The sequence below is a fragment of the Scyliorhinus torazame genome, chromosome 7 (assembly GCF_047496885.1).
Source record: "Scyliorhinus torazame isolate Kashiwa2021f chromosome 7, sScyTor2.1, whole genome shotgun sequence".
Taxonomy (NCBI): Eukaryota; Metazoa; Chordata; class Chondrichthyes; order Carcharhiniformes; family Scyliorhinidae; genus Scyliorhinus; species Scyliorhinus torazame.
In genome coordinates, this window is record NC_092713.1 from 6,859,603 (window position 1) to 6,884,779 (window position 25,177).

General features: G+C 53.5%; 1 protein-coding gene across 3 annotated transcripts in view; it reads left to right on the forward strand.

The window, feature by feature from the left end:
- LOC140426009 (netrin-G1-like) overlaps positions 1–25,177 on the forward strand; it is a 1,091,807-nt gene that overhangs the window by 1,060,975 nt on the left and 5,655 nt on the right. For 2 of the 3 annotated variants that reach the window (XM_072510283.1, XM_072510282.1), the window contains exon 6: positions 23,848–23,982. The exons of the other annotated variant lie outside the window; for it this stretch is intronic. In XM_072510283.1, the coding sequence (XP_072366384.1) occupies positions 23,848–23,982 (135 nt within the window). The remainder of the gene's footprint in view (positions 1–23,847; positions 23,983–25,177) is intronic. 3 annotated transcript variants of the gene reach the window in all.

The following is a 25,177-nucleotide window of genomic DNA, read 5'->3' on the forward strand; positions in this document are numbered from 1 at the left end:
CTCTGACAGTGCAGCACTCCCTCAGTACTGACACTCTGACAGTGCAGCACTCCCTCAGTACTGACCCTCTGACAGTGTAGCACTCCCTCAGTACTGACCCTCTGACAGTGCAGCACTCCCTTAGTACTGACCCTCTGACAGTGCTGCACTCCCTCAGTACTGACCCACTGACAGTGCAGCACTCCCTTAGTACTGACCCTCTGACAGTGCAGCACTCCCTCAGTACTGACCCTCTGATAGTGCAGCACTCCCTCAGTACTGACCCTCTGACAGTGCAGCAGTCCCTCAGAACTGACCCTCTGACAGTGCGGCACTCCCTCAGTACTGATATTCTGACAGTGCAGCACTCGCTCAGTACTGATCCTCTAACAGTGCAGCATTCCCTCAATACTGACCCACTGACAGTGCAGCACTCCCTCAGTACTGACCCTCTGACGGTGCAGCACTCACTCAGTACTGACCCTCTGACGGTGCGGCACTCCCTCAGTACTGACCCTCTGACAGTGCAGCACTCCCTCAGTACTGACCATCTGACAGTGCGGCACTCCCTCAGTACTGGCCCTCTGACAGTGCAGCACTCCCTCAGTACTGACCCACTGACAGTGCAGCACTCCCTTAGTACTGACCCTCTGACAGTGCAGCACTCCCTCAGTACTGACCGTCTGATAGTGCAGCACTCCCTCAGTACTGACCCTCTGACAGTGCAGCACTCCCTCAGTACTGACCCTCTGACAGTGCGGCACTCCCTCAGTACTGACACTCTGACAGTGCAGCACTCGCTCAGTACTGATCCTCTAACAGTGCAGCACTCCCTCAATACTGACCCACTGACAGTGCAGCACTCCCTCAGTACTGACCCTCTGACGGTGCAGCACTCACTCAGTACTGACCCTCTGATGGTGCGGCACTCCCTCAGTACTGACCCTCTGACAGTGCAGCACTCCCTCAGTACTGACCCTCTGACAGTGCGGCACTCCCTCAGTACTGGCACTCTGACAGTGCAGCACTCCCTCAGTACTGACCCACTGACAGTGCGGCACTCCCTCAGTACTGGCCCTCTGACAGTACGGCACTCCCTCAGTACTGACCCACTGACAGTGCGGCACTCCCTCAGTACTGACCCTCTGACAGTGCGGCACTCCCTGAGTACAGACCCTCTGACAGTGCGGCACTCCCTCAGTACTGACCCTCTGACAGTGCAGCACCCCCTCAGTACTGACCCTCTGATAGTGCAGCACTCCCTCAGAACTGACCCTCTGACAGTGCAGCAGTGCCTCAGTACTGACCCTCTGACAGTGCGGCACTCCCTCAGTACTGACCCTCTGACAGTGCAGCACTCCCACAGTACTGACCCACTGACAGTACAGCACTCCCTCAGTACTGACCCTCTGACAGTGCAGCACTCTCTCAGTACAGACCCTCTGACAGTGCAGCACTCCCACAGTACTGACCCTCTGACAGTGCAGCACTCCCTCAGTACTGACCCATTGACAGTGCAGCACTCCCACAGTGCTGACCCTCTGGCAGTGCAGCACTCCCTCAGTACTGACCCTCTGACAGTGCAGCACTCCCGCAGTACTGACCCTCTGACAGTGCAGCACTCCCGCAGTACTGACCCCCTGACAGTGCAGCACTCCCTCAGTACTGACCCTCTGACAGTGCAGCAGTCCCCCTGTACTGACCCTCTGACAGTGCAGCACTCCCTCAGTACTGACCCTCTGACAGTGCAGCACTCCCTCAGTACTGACCCTCTGACAGTGCGGCACTCCCTCAGTACCGACCCTCTGACAGTGCAGCACTCCCTCAGTACTGACCCTCTGACAGTGCGGCACTCCCTCAGTACTGACCCTCTGACAGTGCAGCACTCCCTCAGTACTGACTCTCTGACAGTGCAGCACTCCCTCAGTACTGACCCTCTGACAGTGCGGCACTCCCTCAGTACCGACCCTCTGACAGTGCAGCACTCCCTCAGTACTGACCCTCTGACAGTGCGGCACTCCCTCAGTACCGACCCTCTGACAGTGCAGCACTCCCTCAGTACTGACCCTCTGACAGTGCAGCACTCCCTCAGTACTGACCCTCTGATAGTGCAGCACTCCCTCAGTACTGACCCTCTGACAGTGCAGCAGTCCCTCAGTACTGACCCTCTGACAGTGCGGCACTCCCTCAGTACTGACCCTCTGACAGTGCAGCACTCCCACAGTACTGACCCACTGACAGTACAGCACTCCCTCAGTACTGACCCTCTGACAGTGCAGCACTCTCTCAGTACAGACCCTCTGACAGTGCAGCACTCCCACAGTACTGACCCTCTGACAGTGCAGCACTCCCTCAGTACTGACCCATTGACAGTGCAGCACTCCCACAGTACTGACCCTCTGGCAGTGCAGCACTCCCTCAGTACTGACCCTCTGACAGTGCAGCACTCCCGCAGTACTGACCCTCTGACAGTGCAGCACTCCCTCAGTACTGACCCTCTGACAGTGCAGCACTCACTCAGTACTGACCCTCTGACAGTGCAGCAGTCCCCCTGTACTGACCCAATGACAGTGCAGCACTCCCTCAGTACGGACCCACTGACAGTGCGGCACTCCCTCCATACTGACCCTCTGACAGTGCAGCACTCCTTCAGTACTGACCCTCTGACAGTGCAGCACTCCCTCGGTACTGACCCTCTGACAGTGCAGCACTCCCTCAGTACTGACCCTCTGACAGTGCAGCACTCCCTCAGTACTGACCCTCTGACAGTGCAGCACTCCTTCAGTACTGACCCTCTGACAGTGCAGCACTCCCTCAGTACTGACCCTCTGACAGTGCGGCACTCCCTCAGTACTGACCCTCTGACAGTGCGGCACTCCCTCAGTACTGACCCTCTGACAATGCGGCACTCCCTCAGTACTTACCCTCTGACAGTGCGGCACTCCCTCAGTACTGACCCTCTGACAGTGCGGCGCTCCCTCAGTACTGACCCTCTGATAGTGCAGCACTCCCTCAGTACTGACCCTCTGACAGTGCAGCACTCCCTCAGTACTGCCCCTCTGACAGTGCAGATCTCCCTCAGTACTGACCCACTGACAGTGCAGCACTCCCTCAGTACTGACCCACTGACAGTGCAGCCCTCCCTCAGTACTGACCCATGACAGTGCAGCATTCCCTCAGCACTTTGGGGACAGTGACCACAATTCGGTGACGTTTACGTTAGTGATGGAAAGGGATAAGTATACACCGCAGGGCAAGAGTTATAGCTGGGGGAAGGGCAATTATGATGCCATTAGACATGCCTTGGGGGGACTAGGTTGGAGAAGTAGGCTGCAAGTGTTGGGCACACTGGATGTGTGGAGCTTGTTTAAGGAACAGCTACTGCGTGTTCTTGATAATTACGTACCGGTCAGGCAGGGAGGAAGGCGTCGAGCGAGGGAACCGTGGTTTACCAAAGATTTGGAATCTCTTGTTAAGAGGAAGAAGGAGGCCTATGTGAAGATGAGGAGTGAAGTTTCAGTTGGGGCACTTGATAGTTACAAGGTAGCGAGGAAGGATCTAAAGAGAGAGCTAAGACGAGCAAGGAGGGGACATGAGAAGTATTTGGCAGGTAGGATCAAGGAAAACCCAAAAGCTTTCTATAGGTATGTCAGGAATAACAGAATGACTAGGGTAAGAGTAGGGCCAGTCAAGGACAGGGATGGGAAGTTGTGTGTGGAGTCTGAAGAGATAGGCGAGTTACTAAATGAATATTTTTCGTCAGTATTCACTCAGGAAAAAGATAATGTTGTGGAGGAGAATGCTGAGCCCCGGGCTAATAGAATAGATGGCATTGAGGTACGTAGGGAAGAGGTGTTGGCAATTCTGGACAGGCTGAAAATAGATAAGTCCCCGGGGCCTGATGGGATTTAGCCTAGGATTCTCTGGGAAGCCAGGGAAGAGATTGCTGGGCCTTTGGCTTTAATTTTTATGTCATCATTGGCTACAGGAATAGTGCCAGAGGACTGGAGGATAGCAAATGTGGTCCCTTTGTTCAAGAAGGGGAGTAGAGACAACCCCGGCAACGATAGACCGGTGAGCCTCACGTCTGTTGTGGGTGAAGTCTTGGAGGGGATTATAAGAGACAAGATTTATAATCATCTAGATAGGAATAATATGATTAGGTATAGTCAGCATGGCTTTGTGAAGGGTAGGTCATGCCTCACAAACCTTATCGAGTTCTTTGAGAAGGTGACTGAACAGGTAGACGAGGGTAGAGCAGTTGATGTGGTGTATATGGATTTCAGTAAAGCGTTTGATAAGGTTCCCCACGGTAGGCTATTGCAGAAAATACGGAGGCTGGGGATTGAGGGTGATATAGAGATGTGGATCAGAAATTGGCCAGCTGAAAGAAGACAGAGGGTGGTGGTTGATGGGAAATGTTCAGAATGGAGTTCAGTTACAAGTGGCGTACCACAAGGATCTGTTCTGGGGCCGTTGCTGTTTGTCATTTTTATCAATGACCTAGAGGAAGGCGCAGAAGGGTGGGTGAGTAGATTTGCAGACGACACTAAAGTCGGTGGTGTTGTCGACAGTGTGGAAGGATGTAGCAGGTTACAGAGGGACATAGATAAGCTGCAGAGCTGGGCTGAGAGGTGGCAAATGGAGTTTAATGTAGAGAAGTGTGAGGTGATTCACTTTGGAAGGAATAACAGGAATGCGGAATATTTGGCTAATGGTAAACTTCTTGGAAGTGTGGATGAGCAGAGGGATCTAGGTGTCCATGTACATAGATCCCTGAAAGTTGCCACCCAGGTTGATAGGGTTGTGAAGAAGGCCTATGGAGTGTTGGCCTTTATTGGTAGAGGGATTGAGTTCCGGAGTCGGGAGGTCATGTTGCAGCTGTACAGAACTCTGGTACGGCCGCATTTGGAGTATTGCGTACAGTTCTGGTCACCGCATTATAGGAAGGACGTGGAAGCTTTGGAGCGGGTGCAGAGGAGATTTACCAGGATGTTGCCTGGTATGGAGGGAAAATCTTATGAGGAAAGGCTGATGGACTTGAGGTTGTTTTCGTTAGAGAGAAGAAGGTTAAGAGGAGACTTAATAGAGGCATACAAAATGATCAGGGGGTTAGATAGGGTGGACAGTGAGAGCCTTCTCCCGCGGATGGAAATGGCTAGCACGAGGGGACATAGCCTTAAACTGAGGGGTAATAGATATAGGACAGAGGTCAGAGGTAGGTTCTTTATGCAAAGAGTGGTGAGGCCGTGGAATGGCTACCTGCAACAGTAGTGAACTCGCCAACATTGAGGGCATTTAAAAGTTTATTGGATAAGCATATGGATGATAATGGCATAGTGTAGGTTAGATGGCTTTTGTTTTTTGACTTCCCATGTCGGTGCAACATCGTGGGCCGAAGGGCCTGTACTGCGCTGTATCGTTCTATGTTCTATGACCCTCTGACAGTGCAGCACTCCCTCAGTACCGACCCTCTGACAGTGCAGCACTCCCTCAGTACTGACCCTCTGACAGTGCGGCACTCCCTCAGTACTGACCCTCTGACAGTGCAGCACTCCCTCAGTACTGACCCTCTGACAGTGCAGCACTCCCTCAGTACTGACCATCTGACAGTGCGGCACTCCCTCAGTACTGGCCCTCTGACAGTGCAGCACTCCCTCAGTACTGACCCACTGACAGTGCAGCACTCCCTTAGTACTGACCCTCTGACAGTGCAGCACTCCCTCAGTACTGACCGTCTGATAGTGCAGCACTCCCTCAGTACTGACCCTCTGACAGTGCAGCACTCCCTCAGTACTGACCCTCTGACAGTGCGGCACTCCCTCAGTACTGACCCTCTGACAGTGCAGCAGTCCCCCTGTACTGACCCTCTGACAGTGCAGCACTCCCTCAGTACTGACCCTCTGACAGTGCAGCACTCCCTCAGTACTGACCCTCTGACAGTGCGGCACTCCCTCAGTACCGACCCTCTGACAGTGCAGCACTCCCTCAGTACTGACCCTCTGACAGTGCGGCACTCCCTCAGTACTGACCCTCTGACAGTGCAGCACTCCCTCAGTACTGACTCTCTGACAGTGCAGCACTCCCTCAGTACTGACCCTCTGACAGTGCGGCACTCCCTCAGTACCGACCCTCTGACAGTGCAGCACTCCCTCAGTACTGACCCTCTGACAGTGCGGCACTCCCTCAGTACCGACCCTCTGACAGTGCAGCACTCCCTCAGTACTGACCCTCTGACAGTGCAGCACTCCCTCAGTACTGACCCTCTGATAGTGCAGCATTCCCTCAGTACTGACCCTCTGACAGTGCAGCAGTCCCTCAGTACTGACCCTCTGACAGTGCGGCACTCCCTCAGTACTGACCCTCTGACAGTGCAGCACTCCCACAGTACTGACCCACTGACAGTACAGCACTCCCTCAGTACTGACCCTCTGACAGTGCAGCACTCTCTCAGTACAGACCCTCTGACAGTGCAGCACTCCCACAGTACTGACCCTCTGACAGTGCAGCACTCCCTCAGTACTGACCCATTGACAGTGCAGCACTCCCACAGTACTGACCCTCTGGCAGTGCAGCACTCCCTCAGTACTGACCCTCTGACAGTGCAGCACTCCCGCAGTACTGACCCTCTGACAGTGCAGCACTCCCTCAGTACTGACCCTCTGACAGTGCAGCACTCACTCAGTACTGACCCTCTGACAGTGCAGCAGTCCCCCTGTACTGACCCAATGACAGTGCAGCACTCCCTCAGTACGGACCCACTGACAGTGCGGCACTCCCTCCATACTGACCCTCTGACAGTGCAGCACTCCTTCAGTACTGACCCTCTGACAGTGCAGCACTCCCTCAGTACTGACCCTCTGACAGTGCAGCACTCCCTCAGTACTGACCCTCTGACAGTGCAGCACTCCCTCAGTACTGACCCTCTGACAGTGCAGCACTCCTTCAGTACTGACCCTCTGACAGTGCAGCACTCCCTCAGTACTGACCCTCTGACAGTGCGGCACTCCCTCAGTACTGACCCTCTGACAGTGCGGCACTCCCTCAGTACTGACCCTCTGACAATGCGGCACTCCCTCAGTACTTACCCTCTGACAGTGCGGCACTCCCTCAGTACTGACCCTCTGACAGTGCGGCGCTCCCTCAGTACTGACCCTCTGATAGTGCAGCACTCCCTCAGTACTGACCCTCTGACAGTGCAGCACTCCCTCAGTACTGCCCCTCTGACAGTGCAGATCTCCCTCAGTACTGACCCACTGACAGTGCAGCACTCCCTCAGTACTGACCCACTGACAGTGCAGCCCTCCCTCAGTACTGACCCATGACAGTGCAGCATTCCCTCAGCACTTTGGGGACAGTGACCACAATTCGGTGACGTTTACGTTAGTGATGGAAAGGGATAAGTATACACCGCAGGGCAAGAGTTATAGCTGGGGGAAGGGCAATTATGATGCCATTAGACATGCCTTGGGGGGACTAGGTTGGAGAAGTAGGCTGCAAGTGTTGGGCACACTGGATGTGTGGAGCTTGTTTAAGGAACAGCTACTGCGTGTTCTTGATAATTACGTACCGGTCAGGCAGGGAGGAAGGCGTCGAGCGAGGGAACCGTGGTTTACCAAAGATTTGGAATCTCTTGTTAAGAGGAAGAAGGAGGCCTATGTGAAGATGAGGAGTGAAGTTTCAGTTGGGGCACTTGATAGTTACAAGGTAGCGAGGAAGGATCTAAAGAGAGAGCTAAGACGAGCAAGGAGGGGACATGAGAAGTATTTGGCAGGTAGGATCAAGGAAAACCCAAAAGCTTTCTATAGGTATGTCAGGAATAACAGAATGACTAGGGTAAGAGTAGGGCCAGTCAAGGACAGGGATGGGAAGTTGTGTGTGGAGTCTGAAGAGATAGGCGAGTTACTAAATGAATATTTTTCGTCAGTATTCACTCAGGAAAAAGATAATGTTGTGGAGGAGAATGCTGAGCCCCGGGCTAATAGAATAGATGGCATTGAGGTACGTAGGGAAGAGGTGTTGGCAATTCTGGACAGGCTGAAAATAGATAAGTCCCCGGGGCCTGATGGGATTTAGCCTAGGATTCTCTGGGAAGCCAGGGAAGAGATTGCTGGGCCTTTGGCTTTAATTTTTATGTCATCATTGGCTACAGGAATAGTGCCAGAGGACTGGAGGATAGCAAATGTGGTCCCTTTGTTCAAGAAGGGGAGTAGAGACAACCCCGGCAACGATAGACCGGTGAGCCTCACGTCTGTTGTGGGTGAAGTCTTGGAGGGGATTATAAGAGACAAGATTTATAATCATCTAGATAGGAATAATATGATTAGGTATAGTCAGCATGGCTTTGTGAAGGGTAGGTCATGCCTCACAAACCTTATCGAGTTCTTTGAGAAGGTGACTGAACAGGTAGACGAGGGTAGAGCAGTTGATGTGGTGTATATGGATTTCAGTAAAGCGTTTGATAAGGTTCCCCACGGTAGGCTATTGCAGAAAATACGGAGGCTGGGGATTGAGGGTGATATAGAGATGTGGATCAGAAATTGGCCAGCTGAAAGAAGACAGAGGGTGGTGGTTGATGGGAAATGTTCAGAATGGAGTTCAGTTACAAGTGGCGTACCACAAGGATCTGTTCTGGGGCCGTTGCTGTTTGTCATTTTTATCAATGACCTAGAGGAAGGCGCAGAAGGGTGGGTGAGTAGATTTGCAGACGACACTAAAGTCGGTGGTGTTGTCGACAGTGTGGAAGGATGTAGCAGGTTACAGAGGGACATAGATAAGCTGCAGAGCTGGGCTGAGAGGTGGCAAATGGAGTTTAATGTAGAGAAGTGTGAGGTGATTCACTTTGGAAGGAATAACAGGAATGCGGAATATTTGGCTAATGGTAAACTTCTTGGAAGTGTGGATGAGCAGAGGGATCTAGGTGTCCATGTACATAGATCCCTGAAAGTTGCCACCCAGGTTGATAGGGTTGTGAAGAAGGCCTATGGAGTGTTGGCCTTTATTGGTAGAGGGATTGAGTTCCGGAGTCGGGAGGTCATGTTGCAGCTGTACAGAACTCTGGTACGGCCGCATTTGGAGTATTGCGTACAGTTCTGGTCACCGCATTATAGGAAGGACGTGGAAGCTTTGGAGCGGGTGCAGAGGAGATTTACCAGGATGTTGCCTGGTATGGAGGGAAAATCTTATGAGGAAAGGCTGATGGACTTGAGGTTGTTTTCGTTAGAGAGAAGAAGGTTAAGAGGAGACTTAATAGAGGCATACAAAATGATCAGGGGGTTAGATAGGGTGGACAGTGAGAGCCTTCTCCCGCGGATGGAAATGGCTAGCACGAGGGGACATAGCCTTAAACTGAGGGGTAATAGATATAGGACAGAGGTCAGAGGTAGGTTCTTTATGCAAAGAGTGGTGAGGCCGTGGAATGGCTACCTGCAACAGTAGTGAACTCGCCAACATTGAGGGCATTTAAAAGTTTATTGGATAAGCATATGGATGATAATGGCATAGTGTAGGTTAGATGGCTTTTGTTTTTTGACTTCCCATGTCGGTGCAACATCGTGGGCCGAAGGGCCTGTACTGCGCTGTATCGTTCTATGTTCTATGACCCTCTGACAGTGCAGCACTCCCTCAGTACCGACCCTCTGACAGTGCAGCACTCCCTCAGTACTGACCCTCTGACAGTGCGGCACTCCCTCAGTACTGACCCTCTGACAGTGCAGCACTCCCTCAGTACTGACCCTCTGACAGTGCAGCACTCCCTCAGTACTGACCATCTGACAGTGCGGCACTCCCTCAGTACTGGCCCTCTGACAGTGCAGCACTCCCTCAGTACTGACCCACTGACAGTGCAGCACTCCCTTAGTACTGACCCTCTGACAGTGCAGCACTCCCTCAGTACTGACCGTCTGATAGTGCAGCACTCCCTCAGTACTGACCCTCTGACAGTGCAGCACTCCCTCAGTACTGACCCTCTGACAGTGCGGCACTCCCTCAGTACTGACACTCTGACAGTGCAGCACTCGCTCAGTACTGATCCTCTAACAGTGCAGCACTCCCTCAATACTGACCCACTGACAGTGCAGCACTCCCTCAGTACTGACCCTCTGACGGTGCAGCACTCACTCAGTACTGACCCTCTGATGGTGCGGCACTCCCTCAGTACTGACCCTCTGACAGTGCAGCACTCCCTCAGTACTGACCCTCTGACAGTGCGGCACTCCCTCAGTACTGGCACTCTGACAGTGCAGCACTCCCTCAGTACTGACCCACTGACAGTGCGGCACTCCCTCAGTACTGGCCCTCTGACAGTACGGCACTCCCTCAGTACTGACCCACTGACAGTGCGGCACTCCCTCAGTACTGACCCTCTGACAGTGCGGCACTCCCTGAGTACAGACCCTCTGACAGTGCGGCACTCCCTCAGTACTGACCCTCTGACAGTGCAGCACCCCCTCAGTACTGACCCTCTGATAGTGCAGCACTCCCTCAGAACTGACCCTCTGACAGTGCAGCAGTGCCTCAGTACTGACCCTCTGACAGTGCGGCACTCCCTCAGTACTGACCCTCTGACAGTGCAGCACTCCCACAGTACTGACCCACTGACAGTACAGCACTCCCTCAGTACTGACCCTCTGACAGTGCAGCACTCTCTCAGTACAGACCCTCTGACAGTGCAGCACTCCCACAGTACTGACCCTCTGACAGTGCAGCACTCCCTCAGTACTGACCCATTGACAGTGCAGCACTCCCACAGTGCTGACCCTCTGGCAGTGCAGCACTCCCTCAGTACTGACCCTCTGACAGTGCAGCACTCCCGCAGTACTGACCCTCTGACAGTGCAGCACTCCCGCAGTACTGACCCCCTGACAGTGCAGCACTCCCTCAGTACTGACCCTCTGACAGTGCAGCAGTCCCCCTGTACTGACCCTCTGACAGCGCAGCACTCCCTCAGTACTGACCCTCTGACAGTGCAGCACTCCCTCAGTACTGACCCTCTGACAGTGCGGCACTCCCTCAGTACCGACCCTCTGACAGTGCAGCACTCCCTCAGTACTGACCCTCTGACAGTGCGGCACTCCCTCAGTACTGACCCTCTGACAGTGCAGCACTCCCTCAGTACTGACTCTCTGACAGTGCAGCACTCCCTCAGTACTGACCCTCTGACAGTGCGGCACTCCCTCAGTACCGACCCTCTGACAGTGCAGCACTCCCTCAGTACCGACCCTCTGACAGTGCGGCACTCCCTCAGTACCGACCCTCTGACAGTGCAGCACTCCCTCAGTACTGACCCTCTGACAGTGCAGCACTCCCTCAGTACTGACCCTCTGATAGTGCAGCACTCCCTCAGTACTGACCCTCTGACAGTGCAGCAGTCCCTCAGTACTGACCCTCTGACAGTGCGGCACTCCCTCAGTACTGACCCTCTGACAGTGCAGCACTCCCACAGTACTGACCCACTGACAGTACAGCACTCCCTCAGTACTGACCCTCTGACAGTGCAGCACTTTCTCAGTACAGACCCTCTGACAGTGCAGCACTCCCACAGTACTGACCCTCTGACAGTGCAGCACTCCCTCAGTACTGACCCATTGACAGTGCAGCACTCCCACAGTACTGACCCTCTGGCAGTGCAGCACTCCCTCAGTACTGACCCTCTGACAGTGCAGCACTCCCGCAGTACTGACCCTCTGACAGTGCAGCACTCCCTCAGTACTGACCCTCTGACAGTGCAGCACTCACTCAGTACTGACCCTCTGACAGTGCAGCAGTCCCCCTGTACTGACCCAATGACAGTGCAGCACTCCCTCAGTACGGACCCACTGACAGTGCGGCACTCCCTCCATACTGACCCTCTGACAGTGCAGCACTCCTTCAGTACTGACCCTCTGACAGTGCAGCACTCCCTCAGTACTGACCCTCTGACAGTGCAGCACTCCCTCAGTACTGACCCTCTGACAGTGCAGCACTCCCTCAGTACTGACCCTCTGACAGTGCAGCACTCCTTCAGTACTGACCCTCTGACAGTGCAGCACTCCCTCAGTACTGACCCTCTGACAGTGCGGCACTCCCTCAGTACTGACCCTCTGACAGTGCGGCACTCCCTCAGTACTGACCCTCTGACAATGCGGCACTCCCTCAGTACTTACCCTCTGACAGTGCGGCACTCCCTCAGTACTGACCCTCTGACAGTGCGGCGCTCCCTCAGTACTGACCCTCTGATAGTGCAGCACTCCCTCAGTACTGACCCTCTGACAGTGCAGCACTCCCTCAGTACTGCCCCTCTGACAGTGCAGATCTCCCTCAGTACTGACCCACTGACAGTGCAGCACTCCCTCAGTACTGACCCACTGACAGTGCAGCCCTCCCTCAGTACTGACCCATGACAGTGCAGCATTCCCTCAGCACTTTGGGGACAGTGACCACAATTCGGTGACGTTTACGTTAGTGATGGAAAGGGATAAGTATACACCGCAGGGCAAGAGTTATAGCTGGGGGAAGGGCAATTATGATGCCATTAGACATGCCTTGGGGGGACTAGGTTGGAGAAGTAGGCTGCAAGTGTTGGGCACACTGGATGTGTGGAGCTTGTTTAAGGAACAGCTACTGCGTGTTCTTGATAATTACGTACCGGTCAGGCAGGGAGGAAGGCGTCGAGCGAGGGAACCGTGGTTTACCAAAGATTTGGAATCTCTTGTTAAGAGGAAGAAGGAGGCCTATGTGAAGATGAGGAGTGAAGTTTCAGTTGGGGCACTTGATAGTTACAAGGTAGCGAGGAAGGATCTAAAGAGAGAGCTAAGACGAGCAAGGAGGGGACATGAGAAGTATTTGGCAGGTAGGATCAAGGAAAACCCAAAAGCTTTCTATAGGTATGTCAGGAATAACAGAATGACTAGGGTAAGAGTAGGGCCAGTCAAGGACAGGGATGGGAAGTTGTGTGTGGAGTCTGAAGAGATAGGCGAGTTACTAAATGAATATTTTTCGTCAGTATTCACTCAGGAAAAAGATAATGTTGTGGAGGAGAATGCTGAGCCCCGGGCTAATAGAATAGATGGCATTGAGGTACGTAGGGAAGAGGTGTTGGCAATTCTGGACAGGCTGAAAATAGATAAGTCCCCGGGGCCTGATGGGATTTAGCCTAGGATTCTCTGGGAAGCCAGGGAAGAGATTGCTGGGCCTTTGGCTTTAATTTTTATGTCATCATTGGCTACAGGAATAGTGCCAGAGGACTGGAGGATAGCAAATGTGGTCCCTTTGTTCAAGAAGGGGAGTAGAGACAACCCCGGCAACGATAGACCGGTGAGCCTCACGTCTGTTGTGGGTGAAGTCTTGGAGGGGATTATAAGAGACAAGATTTATAATCATCTAGATAGGAATAATATGATTAGGTATAGTCAGCATGGCTTTGTGAAGGGTAGGTCATGCCTCACAAACCTTATCGAGTTCTTTGAGAAGGTGACTGAACAGGTAGACGAGGGTAGAGCAGTTGATGTGGTGTATATGGATTTCAGTAAAGCGTTTGATAAGGTTCCCCACGGTAGGCTATTGCAGAAAATACGGAGGCTGGGGATTGAGGGTGATATAGAGATGTGGATCAGAAATTGGCCAGCTGAAAGAAGACAGAGGGTGGTGGTTGATGGGAAATGTTCAGAATGGAGTTCAGTTACAAGTGGCGTACCACAAGGATCTGTTCTGGGGCCGTTGCTGTTTGTCATTTTTATCAATGACCTAGAGGAAGGCGCAGAAGGGTGGGTGAGTAGATTTGCAGACGACACTAAAGTCGGTGGTGTTGTCGACAGTGTGGAAGGATGTAGCAGGTTACAGAGGGACATAGATAAGCTGCAGAGCTGGGCTGAGAGGTGGCAAATGGAGTTTAATGTAGAGAAGTGTGAGGTGATTCACTTTGGAAGGAATAACAGGAATGCGGAATATTTGGCTAATGGTAAACTTCTTGGAAGTGTGGATGAGCAGAGGGATCTAGGTGTCCATGTACATAGATCCCTGAAAGTTGCCACCCAGGTTGATAGGGTTGTGAAGAAGGCCTATGGAGTGTTGGCCTTTATTGGTAGAGGGATTGAGTTCCGGAGTCGGGAGGTCATGTTGCAGCTGTACAGAACTCTGGTACGGCCGCATTTGGAGTATTGCGTACAGTTCTGGTCACCGCATTATAGGAAGGACGTGGAAGCTTTGGAGCGGGTGCAGAGGAGATTTACCAGGATGTTGCCTGGTATGGAGGGAAAATCTTATGAGGAAAGGCTGATGGACTTGAGGTTGTTTTCGTTAGAGAGAAGAAGGTTAAGAGGAGACTTAATAGAGGCATACAAAATGATCAGGGGGTTAGATAGGGTGGACAGTGAGAGCCTTCTCCCGCGGATGGAAATGGCTAGCACGAGGGGACATAGCCTTAAACTGAGGGGTAATAGATATAGGACAGAGGTCAGAGGTAGGTTCTTTATGCAAAGAGTGGTGAGGCCGTGGAATGGCTACCTGCAACAGTAGTGAACTCGCCAACATTGAGGGCATTTAAAAGTTTATTGGATAAGCATATGGATGATAATGGCATAGTGTAGGTTAGATGGCTTTTGTTTTTTGACTTCCCATGTCGGTGCAACATCGTGGGCCGAAGGGCCTGTACTGCGCTGTATCGTTCTATGTTCTATGACCCTCTGACAGTGCAGCACTCCCTCAGTACCGACCCTCTGACAGTGCAGCACTCCCTCAGTACTGACCCTCTGACAGTGCGGCACTCCCTCAGTACTGACCCTCTGACAGTGCAGCACTCCCTCAGTACTGACCCTCTGACAGTGCAGCACTCCCTCAGTACTGACTCTCTGACAGTGCGGCACTCCCTCAGTACTGACTCTCTGACAGTGCAGCACTCCCCCAGTACTGACCCTCTGACAGTGCAGCACTCCCACAGTACTGACCCTCTGACAGTGCAGAACTCCCTCAGTACTGACCATCTGACAGTGCAGCACTCCCTCAGTACTGACCCTCTGACAGTGCAGCATTCCCTCAGTACTGACCCTCTGACAGTGCAGCTCTCCCTCAGTACTGACCCTCTGACAGTGCAGCACTCCCTCAGTACTGACCCTCTGACAGTGCAGCACTCCCTCAGTACTGACCCTCTGACAGTGCGGCACTCCCTCAGTACTGACCATCTGACAGTGCGGCACTCCCTCAGTACTGACCCTCTGACAGTGCGGCACTCCCTCAGTACTGACCCTCTGACAGTGCAGCACTCCTTCAGTACTGACCCTCTGACAGTGCAGCACTCCCTCAGTACTGACCCTCTGACAGTGCAGCACTCCTTCAGTACTAACCCTCTGACAGTGCGGCACTCCCTCAGTACTGACCCTCTGACAGTGCGGCACTCCCTCAGTACTGACCCTCTGACAGTGCAGCACTCCTTCAGTACTGACCCTCTGACAGTGCAGCACTCCCTCAGTACTGACCCTCTGACAGTGCAGCACTCCCTCAGTACTGACCCTCTGACAGTGCAGCACTCCCTCAGTACTGACCCTCTGACAGTGCAGCACTCCTTCAGTACTGACCCTCTGACAGTGCAGCACTCCCTCAGCACTGACCCTCTGACAGTGCGGCACTCCCTCAGTACTGACCATCTGACAGTGCGGCGCTCCCTCAGTACTGACCCTCTGACAGTGCGGCACTCCCTCAGTACTGACCCTCTGACAGTGCAGCACTCCCTCAGTACTGACCCTCTGACAGTGCAGCACTCCCTCAGTACTGACCCTCTGACAGTGCAGCATTCCTTCAGTACTGGCCCTCTGACAGTGCAGCACTCCCTCAGCACTGACCCTCTGACAGTGCGGCACTCCCTCAGTACTGACCCTCTGACAGTGCGGCACTCCCTCAGTACTGACCATCTGACAGTGCAGCACTCCCTCAGTACTGACCCTCTGACAGTGCAGCACTCCCTCAGTACTGACCCTCTGACAGTGCAGCACTCCCTCAGTACTGACCCTCTGACAGTGCGGCACTCCCTCAGTACTGACCCTCTGATGGTGCAGCACTCCCTCAGTACTGACCCTCTGACAGTGCGGCACTCCCTCAGTACTGACCATCTGACAGTGCAGCACTCCCTCAGTACTGACCCTCTGACAGTGCAGCTTCCTCTCATTACGTTGGGTGATTTTTGTTTCAGTTTTTCACAGTCTCTGGTGGGACCAGAATTCTCGACTTTCTGACTCAGCGTTGAGAATGTTTCCCACTTTGCCGAGTCAGAAAGTGTACTCATTTTTCCAAATTGTATGAAACCCGACACAGGAATCTGTAAACCCGTGATTGCGTTCACCCCCTGCCACCTGCTGATTGAATGTAAACAATAATGTGACCCGAGTCTAATGTTCTCCCTTCAGTGCTAAAACCTGGATATTCCCTCCCTCCCAATGCAGCCATTTCCTCCCCACCTCCCATTCCTGCAGCATGTGACCCATTCCCAGTCTGTTTCCCACTTTCACCCCGTCTACATTCTCTGTCTTTTCCTTGCAAGACTGCCAATGTTTCGGCCACTCGAAGCGGTGCAGTTACCTCGATCTGCTCAGCACTGCCGTTTGTGTGAACTGTAAACACAACACTCGAGGCCGACACTGCCAGTTATGTCGGCTGGGTCACCATCGAAACCCTTCAGCACAGCTGGACCATCACAACGTTTGCTTAGGTCAGTTCCTGATATAATCTCCACTCTCACCTCCTTCATTCATCCGTCTGCTTTCAAACCAACACAGGAAATAAATAAAATAACTGCAACAGGGCTGAGAAAAATAGCACCAGAAATCTGTTCTCGTTCCCTGGCAATGTCACCTGGTCCAATCTTTCCTCAGCAATGGAGCCTGGTCCAACCTTTCCTTGGCGATGGGGCCTGGTCCAATCTTTCCCTAGCGATGGGGCCTAGTCCAACCTTTCCCTAGCGATGGGGCCTAATCCAACCTTTCCTTGGCGATGGGGCCTGGTCCAACCTTTCCTTGGCGATGGGGCCTGGTCCAATCTTTCCCTCGCGATGAGGCCTGGTCCAATCTTTCCCTAGCGATGGGGCCTAGTCCAATCTTTCCCTAGCGATGGGGCCTAGTCCAACCTTTCCTTGGCGATGGGGCCTGGTCCAATCTTTCCCTAGCGATGGGGCCTGGTCCAATCTTTCCCTAGCGATGGGGCCTAGTCCAACCTTTCCCTCGCGATGAGGCCTGGTCCAATCTTTCCCTAGCGATGGGGCCTAGTCCAACCTTTCCTTGGCGATGGGGCCTGGTCCAACCTTTCCCTAGCGATGGGGCCTGGTCCAACCTTTCCCTAGCGCTGGAGCCTGGTCCAACCTTTCCCTAGCGATGGAGCCTGGTCCAACCTTTCCCTGGTGATGGGGCCTGGTCCAATCTTTCCCTAGCGATGGGGCCTAGTCCAACCTTTCCTTGGCGATGGGGCCTGGTCCAATCTTTCCCTAGCGATGGGGCCTAGTCCAACCTTTCCCTCGCGATGAGGCCTGGTCCAATCTTTCCCTAGCGATGGGGCCTAGTCCAACCTTTCCTTGGCGATGGGGCCTGGTCCAATCTTTCCCTAGCGATGGGGCCTAGTCCAACCTTTCCCTGGCGATGGGGCCTGGTCCAACCTTTCCCTAGCGATGGAGCCTGGTCCAACCTTTCCCTAGCGCTGGAGCCTGGTCCAACCTTTCCCTAGCGATGGAGCCTGGTCCAACCTTTCCCTAGTGATGGAGCCTGGTCCAACCTTTCCCTAGCGATGAGGCCTGGTCTAACCTTTCCCTAGCGATGGGGCCTGGTCCAACCTTTCCCTAGCGATGGGGCCTGGTCCAACCTTTCCCTAGCGATGGTGCCTGGTCCAACCTTTCCCTAGCGATGGAGCCTGGTCCAACCTTTCCCTAGCGATGGAGCCTGGTCCAACCTTTCCCTCGCGATGAGGCCTGGTCTAACCTTTCCCTGGCGATGGGGCCTGGTCCAACCTTTCCCCAATGATGGGGCCAGATCCAACCTTTCCCTAGCGATGGGGCTTGGTCCAACCTTTCCCTGGCGATGGGGCCTGGTCCAATCTTTCCCCAGCGATGGAGCCTGGTCCAACCTTTCCCTGGCGATGGGGCCTGGTCCAACCATTCCCTAGCGATGGGGCCTGGTCCAACCTTTCGCTAGCGACGGGGCCTGGTCCAACCTTTCCCTAGCGATGGGGCTTGGTCCAACCTTTCCCTGGCGATGGGGCCTGGTCCAACCTTTCCCGCGTGATAAGGCCTGGTCCAACCTTTCCCTAGCGATGGAGCCTGGTCCAACCTTTCCCCATCGATGGGGCCTGGTCCAACCTTTCCCCAGCGATGAGTCCTGGTCCAACTTTTCCCTCGCAATGAGGCCTGATCCAACCTTTCCCTGGTGATGGGGCCTGGTGCAACCTTTCCCTGGCAATGAGGCCTGGTCCAACCTTTCCCTAGTGATAAAGCCTGGTCCAACCTTTCCCTTGCAATGAGGGCTGGTACAACTTTTCCATAGCGATGACAGCTGGTTTAACCTTTACCTAGCGATAAGGCCTAGTCTAACCTTTCCCAGCGGTCCAACCTTTTGCTAGCTATGAGGTCTGGTGCAACATTTCCATAGTGATGAGGCGTGGTCCAACCTTTATGTAGTGATGGGGCCTGCTCCAACCATTCCTTAATAATGGGGCCATGTCCAACCTTTCCCTCGACATGGTCCAGACTTTCCCGAGCAATGGGGCCTAGTCCAGCCTTTCCTTAGTGATGAGACCCAGTCCATTAGCAATGGGGCTTGGCCCAACTATTCCCCACTGATGGGGTATTATGGCAGCGGACCAGACCCCAACAGCAACTAGGATACCGGACAGAAACCCCAATATTTTATTTTCAATTTGTCAGACAATGAAGAAAGGATTCCTCGCTCCTCGAGTGATGACACTAAGAAATAGGGATATGGTAAATTAGAACAAACGTTATTGTAAATGTAGTGTGATAGTCTTTAACATCATACTAGAAAATATCTTACAATCACCTCTTAAACAATGCTAATCAATACAGTCACACAATAACCCTTAACTTTTATCTTTACTCACTCAAACAGCTAAACCATCTCAGCTCTCAATCCTCTTTAAATGCAATTAGCAGACCCAGGCCAACTCGGTTAAAGATGTTCTTTGGGACCGTTTTAAGCGACAGACCTGAATCCTGTCAGGGCAATACTGAAGTGTTCAGAAACTGTTTGACTTGCACCTCCAAAGCTGAACTGCCTGCTTTTCTGCCAAAACGCCTGGTTCCCAAGCATCTCCAGCACCACCTTGGGGTGGCACAGTAGCACAGTGGTTAGCACTGCTGCCTCACAGCTTCAGACTCGTGTTCGATTCCAGCCTCGGGTCACTGTCTGTGTGGAGTCCGCACGTTCATAGAATTTACAGTGCAGAAGGAGGCCATTTGGCCCATCGAGTCTGCACCGGCTCTTGGAAAGAGCACCCTACCCAAGGTCAACACCTCCGCCCTATCCCCATAACCCAGTAACCCCACCCAACACTAAGGGCAATTTTGGACACTAAGGGCAATTTGTCATGGCCAATCCACCTAACCTGCACATCTTTGGACTGTGGGAGGAAACCGGAGCACCCGGAGGAAACCCACGCACACACGGGGAGGATGTGCAGACTCCGCACAGACAGTGACCCAAGCCGGAATCGAACCTGGGACCCCGGAGCTGTGAAGCAATTGTGCTATCCACAATGCTACCGTGCTTTCCACTTTCTCCCCGTGTCTGCGTGGGTTTCCTCCGGGTGCTCCAGTTTCCTCCCACAAGTCCCGAAAGACGTGCAGGTTAGGTGGATTGGCCGCGCTAAATTGCCCCTTAGCGTCCAAAAAGGTTGGCAGGGTTGCTGGGTTATGGGGATAGGATGGAGGCGTGGGCTTAGGTGGAGTGCTCTTTCCGGTGAGTGGGGCAGACTTGATGGGCTGAATGGGCACCTTCTGCACCATAAATTCTATGATTCTACCAACTGAACACAATGGGCGGGATTCTCCGCGATCGACGGGAGGCGTCAAAAACGGCGGGAACTACTCCGGCGTCGAGCCAACCGGAAGTGGCGGAATTCTCTGCAGTTCCGGGGGCTAGGCCAGCGCTGGAGGGGTTGGCGCCGCGCCAGCTGGCACCAAAGGGATTGCGTGAGTTAACGCATGCGCAGACCGGCTGGTGTATTCTGCCGCATGCACAGGGGCCATGGTGGAGCCCTCCAGGGGCCGACGCGGAAGGAAGAACAGACCCGCCCGCAGATCGGTGGGCCCCGATCGCGGGCCAGGCCATCGTGGGGCCACCCCCCGGGGTAGGATCCCCCCGCGTCCTCCCCCGAGGACCCCACCAGACAACTTAGCTGCCAGGTCCCGCCGTGTGGGACCATGTCCTACCCACGCCGGTGGGACTGGCCAAAAACGGGCGGCCGCTCAACCTATCGGGGCCCGGGGAATTGCCGGGGGGGGGCCGCTGCCAACGGTCCCCGACCAGCATGGCGTGAATCCCGGCCCCGCCCGAAAACCGGCGCTGGAGAATATGGCAGTCGGCATCGGAGTGGCGGGGCAGGATTCACGCCCCCCCCCCCCCCCCCGCCCCCGAGCATTCTCCGACCCGGCGAGGGGTGGAGAAACCCGCCCAATGTGTCTGTCTGACTAACTACTCCACAGGGAATCTTAATCCATTAGCCCACGTTTTCCAAGACTTTATTCACACCTCTGACTCCCAAAAACATAATTACCTTTTAAATCAGGGTTAGTTTCATTCAAACACCTGACTGGTTACACACACACACTAACTCAGGCTTTTAACCCTTACTGCACCAAGTAATCATAAGACAATATATCTGAAATTCCGACATTCACCACATGGGGCTTGGTGCAATCTTTCCTAAGCAAAGGGACCTGGTCTAACCTTACCCTAGTAACAGGGCCTTGTCCAACCTTACCGTAGTAACAGGGCCTGGTCCAACCTTACCCTAGTAACAGGGCCTGGTCCAGCCTTACCCTAGTAACAGGGCCTGGTCCAGCCTTACCCTAGTAACAGGGCCTGGTCCAACCTTACCCTAGTAACAAGGCCTGGTCTAACCTTACCCTAGTAACAGGGCCTGGTCTAACCTTACCCCAGTAACAAGGCCTGGTCAAACCTTACCCTAGTAACAGGGCCTGGTCTAACCTTACCTAGTAACAGGGCCTGGTCTAACCTTACCCTAGTAACAGGGCCTGGTCCAACCTTTCCCTAGTAACAAGGCCGGGTCTAACCTTACCTAGTAACAGGGCCTGGTCTAACCTTACCCTAGTAACAGGGCCTGGTCTAACCTTACCCTAGTAACAGGGCCTTGTCCAACCTTACCCTAGTAACAGGGCCTGGTCCAACCTTACCCTAGTAACAAGGCCTGGTCTAACCTTACCTAGTAACAGGGCCTGGTCTAACCTTACCCCAGTAACAAGGCCTGGTCCAACCTTACCCTAGTAACAAGGCCTGGTCTAACCTTACCTAGTAACAGGGCCTGGTCTAACCTTACCCTAGTAACAGGGCCTGATCCAGCCTTACCCTAGTAACAGGGCCTGGTCTAACCTTAACCTAGTAACAGGGCCTGATCCAACTTTACCATAGTAGCAGGGCCTGGACCAACCTTACCCTAGTAACAAGGCCTGGTCTAACCTTACCCTAGTAACAAGGCCTGGTCTAACCTTACCTAGTAACAGGGCCTGGTCTAACCTTACCCCAGTAACAAGGCCTGGTCCAACCTTACCCTAGTAACAAGGCCTGGTCTAACCTTACCTAGTAACAGGGCCTGGTCTAACCTTACCCTAGTAACAGGGCCTGATCCAGCCTTACCCTAGTAACAGGGCCTGGTCTAACCTTAACCTAGTAACAGGGCCTGATCCAACTTTACCATAGTAGCAGGGCCTGGACCAACCTTACCCTAGTAACAAGGCCTGGTCTAACCTTACCCTAGTAACAGGGCCTGGTCTAACCTTACCCTAGTAACAGGGCCTTGTCCAACCTTACCCTAGTAACAGGGCCTGGTCCAACCTTACCCTAGTAACAAGGCCTGGTCTAACCTTACCTAGTAACAGGGCCTGGTCTAACCTTACCCCAGTAACAAGGCCTGATCCAGCCTTACCCTAGTAACAGGGCCTGGTCTAACCTTAACCTAGTAACAGGGCCTGATCCAACTTTACCATAGTAGCAGGGCCTGGACCAACCTTACCCCAGTAACAGGGCCGGGTCTGACCATTCCCTAGTAATTGGGGCCTGGTTCAACCTTTCCTTAGCAATGGGGCCTGTTTCAACCTTTCTGAATATTCGGCTTCAAATCCCGGCCCCGGGTCACTGTCCGTGTGGAGTTTGCACATTCTCCCTGTGTCTGCGTGGGTTTCACCCCCACCACCCAAAGATGTGCAGGGTAGACGGATTGGCCACGCTAAATTTCCCCTTAATTGGAAAAAGAAATTGGGTACTCTAAATTTTTAAAAAAACTATTCCCCAGGCCTGGGGCATTGCGGCACTGGCGGAGAATCCTGCCAGACATACAGGGCATCTGTGACTTCATGGACGCATTGTGAGCTGTAGGTTGTCAAGTCCCCAGCTCGAGCCCTGGAATAAATCCAGGCATTGACATGCAGGGTTGTGGTGTCCTTGACAGTCACTGCAAACGGGTATACCCCTCCACGTGGTGCCAAGTCTGCAAGGGCATGGCACAGGTGCTGCACTATCTCCGTGTTGAGGCAAAGCTTCCGGTGGCACATGCCATCTGTCATCTTCTCAAACGAGCAACGATGCCTGGACACCTGAGGCCGTCTCTGGCCTCCCCTACTGGGTCCCTCCCCAACCTAATGGGTGTCCAGGTGCTCAGGGTGTGGGGCCGACCCCTGAACATGGACTGCCGCCTCGAGCCTGCAACGTCGCTCTGTCGCTGCCTTCTCTTGTGTCTGGGCTTCATTCACTATTTCGAAGAGGCCTACTCACCTCCTCCGATCCCCTCAGCAGCCATTACACCAGCTACACGTTTTTAATTAGGTGCGCTAAAGGGCATCCACGTGACCACCCGCTGGAGAGCCGGTTAGATCTCGGGAGGCCGTTGGATAGGGTGTCCGTCCCGTTTATGAGATGGAGACTGCCCTCAATTGATATTAACTTGAACCTCACCACTGCTCAGCACGACCCGGAACCCGCCAGCGGGAGAGGGCCGGTTAGAACGATAACCACTTGGCGCCCAGCGCAGATCCCAATTCCAGCCTCTCCCACAATCTAACCGGCTTGCAAGGATCCACTCCGGGTGCAACGCGGCCGTTAGCTCGCATCCATCTTCCCTACATCTCTCCAATGAAACGCTTTCATCATTCTAAAGATCTCATTCATGTCAGCCCTCCTCTGTTCTAGAGAAACAATCTCAAGCTTGTTCAGGTTTCCTGTTAGTTCCGTTCTGCTACCATCCTACATGGTACATCCTACAATATCTTATTTTACACCTTCCCCAGTGTCTGTCTCTCCTTTTTAAATGACGGAGACAGAAATGTTTACAGTTTTTCAATTGGATCGACAAGTTTGTTCCAAGTTGAACATAATTTTTCTGCTGGTGGATTCTACCCTGTGGTAATGAAGCCATTGCTTGGCTTGCCTTTCCTTGGCCTTGTTAATCAGTGTTGATTCTGTGTAGTTTCGCAGACAGTGGAACACAGGTTGTGTACAGCCAGTGTGTGCAGCATTGAAACACTTTATAAAGTGTTGGAGACTTTGTTTTACTCTCCGAGTCTGACCATCCCTTGTCCTGGGTCACGGTCATTTGTGTTGCTGACTTTGTGTTGATGTGTTTGATTGGGAATCTGTGTGCAGTATGTGTGTGTGTGTCTTGTTTCCACAGACTGTAAGTGTAATCCTGACGGCTCACTCCACCATCGCTGCAATGACACGGGATATTGTGACTGTAAGGCTGGTGCAACAGGTCCCAAGTGCGACAGGTGCCTGCCCGGGTATTACTGGCACAGGGGCTGTCAAGGTAAGAGACCGTTCCACACCAGCTCCTGCCCCCTCGCCATCCCGGATTCTGTGTGTCAGTGTCAGCAGGGTATCGGATAGTCCAGTTACTGTGGGGAATCTCAGAGGCTGTTGGCGAGTGAACCCTCTCGAAAGATGTGGTAAACCACTGTGTTCTGATATTAGGGGTTGTACGGTAGAACCTGCACTACAGGTAGCCTCCAGCTCGCAGCCATTTCGCCAGCTGCTGTGGGAGGCCACACATCTGATGCTAATAAAGCCTCAGTTTGGATTCAACTTCGTCTCCAGTCAAATTGATCGTGCCTCAATTTATTAGTATCAGTTGTGTGGCCTCCCACAGCAGCTGGCGAAAAAGAGGCCTAGGCTATCGTTGAAGCTGTGCGGCATTGGAGGCATTACCTGGCCGGCAGGAGATTCACTCTCCTCACTGACCAACGGTCGGGAGCCTTCATGTTCAACACACAGCGGGGCAAGATCAAAAATGATAACATCTTGTGGAGAATCGAGCTCTCCACCTATAATTACGAGATTAAGTATCGCCCTGGCAAGCTCCACGAGCCCCCAGATGCCCTATCCCGAGGTACATGTGCCAGCGAGTAGACCAACACCAGACCCTGCACGACAGCCTTTGTCACCCAGGAGTCACTCGGTTGTACCATTTCATTAAGGCACAAAATTTGCCCTACTCCGTCGAGGAAGTAAGGACAATCACCAGGGACTGCCAGGTCTGTGCAGAGTGCAAGCCACACTTCTACCGGCCGGACCGCGCGCGCCTGGTGAAGGCCTCCCGCCCCTTTGAACACCTCAGCGTGGATTTCAAAGGCCCCCTCCCCTCCTCCGATCGACACACATATTTCCTGTGTGATCGATGAATACTCCCGGTTTCCCTTCACCATCCCATGCCCCGACATGACGTCTGCCACCGTCATTAAAGCCCTTAATTCTATCTTCGCTCTGTTCGGCTTCCCCGCCTACATCCACAGTGACAGGGGATCCTCCTTCATGAGTGATGAGCTACGTCAGTTCCTGCTCAGCAGGGGAATCGCCTCCAGCAGAACGACGAGCTACAACCCCCGGGGCAACGGACAGGTAGAAAGGGAGAATGGGACGGTATGGAGGGCCGTCCAGCTGGCCCTACAGTCCAGAAATCTCCCGGCCTCCCGCTGGCAAGAGGTCGTCCCTGATGCACGATATTC